Raw genomic sequence first — 1,091 nt, forward strand, 5'->3', positions numbered from 1 at the left:
GGACTTGGGGGGGCTCTAGGGACCCCCTGGCTATTTTGGGGACCCCTGGGAGGACCTGAAGACCCCCGGGGAGGACTTAAGGGGCTCTGGGGACCCCCCTAGGAGGACCTGGGCTGCCTTGGGGACCCCCTGGGAGGACCCAGCTATTTTGGGGACCCCCAGGAGGACCTGAGGACCCCCTGGGAGGACCCCAAGAGGCTCTGGGGACCCCCTGGGAGGACCTTGGCTGTATTGGGGACCCCCAGGGAGGACCTGGGGGGCTCTAGGGACCCCCTGGAAGGACCTTGGCTGTATTAGGGACCCCCAGGGAGGACCTGGGGAGCTCTGGGGACCCCCTGGGAGGACCTTGGCTGTATTGGGGACCCCCTAGGAGGACCTGGCTATTCTGGGGACCCCCAGGAGGACCCAAAGACCCCCTAGGAGGACCCCAAGAGGCTCTGGGGACCCCCGAGGAAGACCTGGGGGGGCTCTAGGGACCCCCTATAACTTGGGGCTCCCCCCAGGAAGGCTCTGAGAACCCCCAAAGAGGACCCTGGCTGGCCTAGGGACCCCCCAAAGGGACTTGGGGGGGGCTAGGGACCCCAATACAGATCCCTAAACCCCTCGGGGACTCCCTGGGAGAGCTCAGTCTTTGGACACCCCGGTCTAGAAGGACGTTGGGAACCCCCAGGAGGATTTTGGGGACCCCCAGGAGGACTTTGGCTGCTCGGGTCCCCCCGGGGAGGAGCTGGGACATTTCGGGGCGCCCGGTGTCCCCCCCGCCCCGCGTCTCACCCGTGATCTCGCCCTTCTTGATGGTGAAGGGGATGACGAGGTCGAAGGGGCGCAGCCCGGCCATGTCCAGCCCATTGACGCCCAGCAGCGGTCGGTCGGTGGCCTGCGCGAACGAGCTCGTTAGCGGGGAGCCTGGTGCGACCTCCCCCCCTCCCCAAATCCGCCCCCCACCCCCCGTGTGCTCACCATGACCTGGAAGGGGCTGTTGGGGATGTGCTCGCCCCCGAAGCGCACGCAGATGACGTACTTCCCGGGCTGGGGGGCGGTGTAGAAGATGTCGAAGGTGCCGTCGGCGTTCTCCACCACGTCCACGTCGG

At 67.4% G+C, this 1,091-nt stretch overlaps 1 protein-coding gene across 1 annotated transcript in view; it reads right to left on the reverse strand.

The window, feature by feature from the left end:
- Window positions 1–774: 774 nt before the first annotated feature.
- LOC112965333 (filamin-A-like) overlaps window positions 775–1,091 on the reverse strand; it is a gene marked incomplete at both ends in the record, with an annotated part of 8,140 nt that continues 7,823 nt past the window's right edge. Inside the window, 2 exons of the mRNA XM_026064216.1 lie at window positions 775–877; window positions 961–1,071. Of these exons, the coding sequence (XP_025920001.1) occupies window positions 775–877; window positions 961–1,071 (214 nt within the window). The remainder of the gene's footprint in view (window positions 878–960; window positions 1,072–1,091) is intronic.

The sequence above is a fragment of the Apteryx rowi genome, unplaced genomic scaffold, assembly GCF_003343035.1.
Source record: "Apteryx rowi isolate R43461 unplaced genomic scaffold, aptRow1 scaffold_2104, whole genome shotgun sequence".
Lineage (NCBI taxonomy): Eukaryota > Metazoa > Chordata > Aves > Apterygiformes > Apterygidae > Apteryx > Apteryx rowi.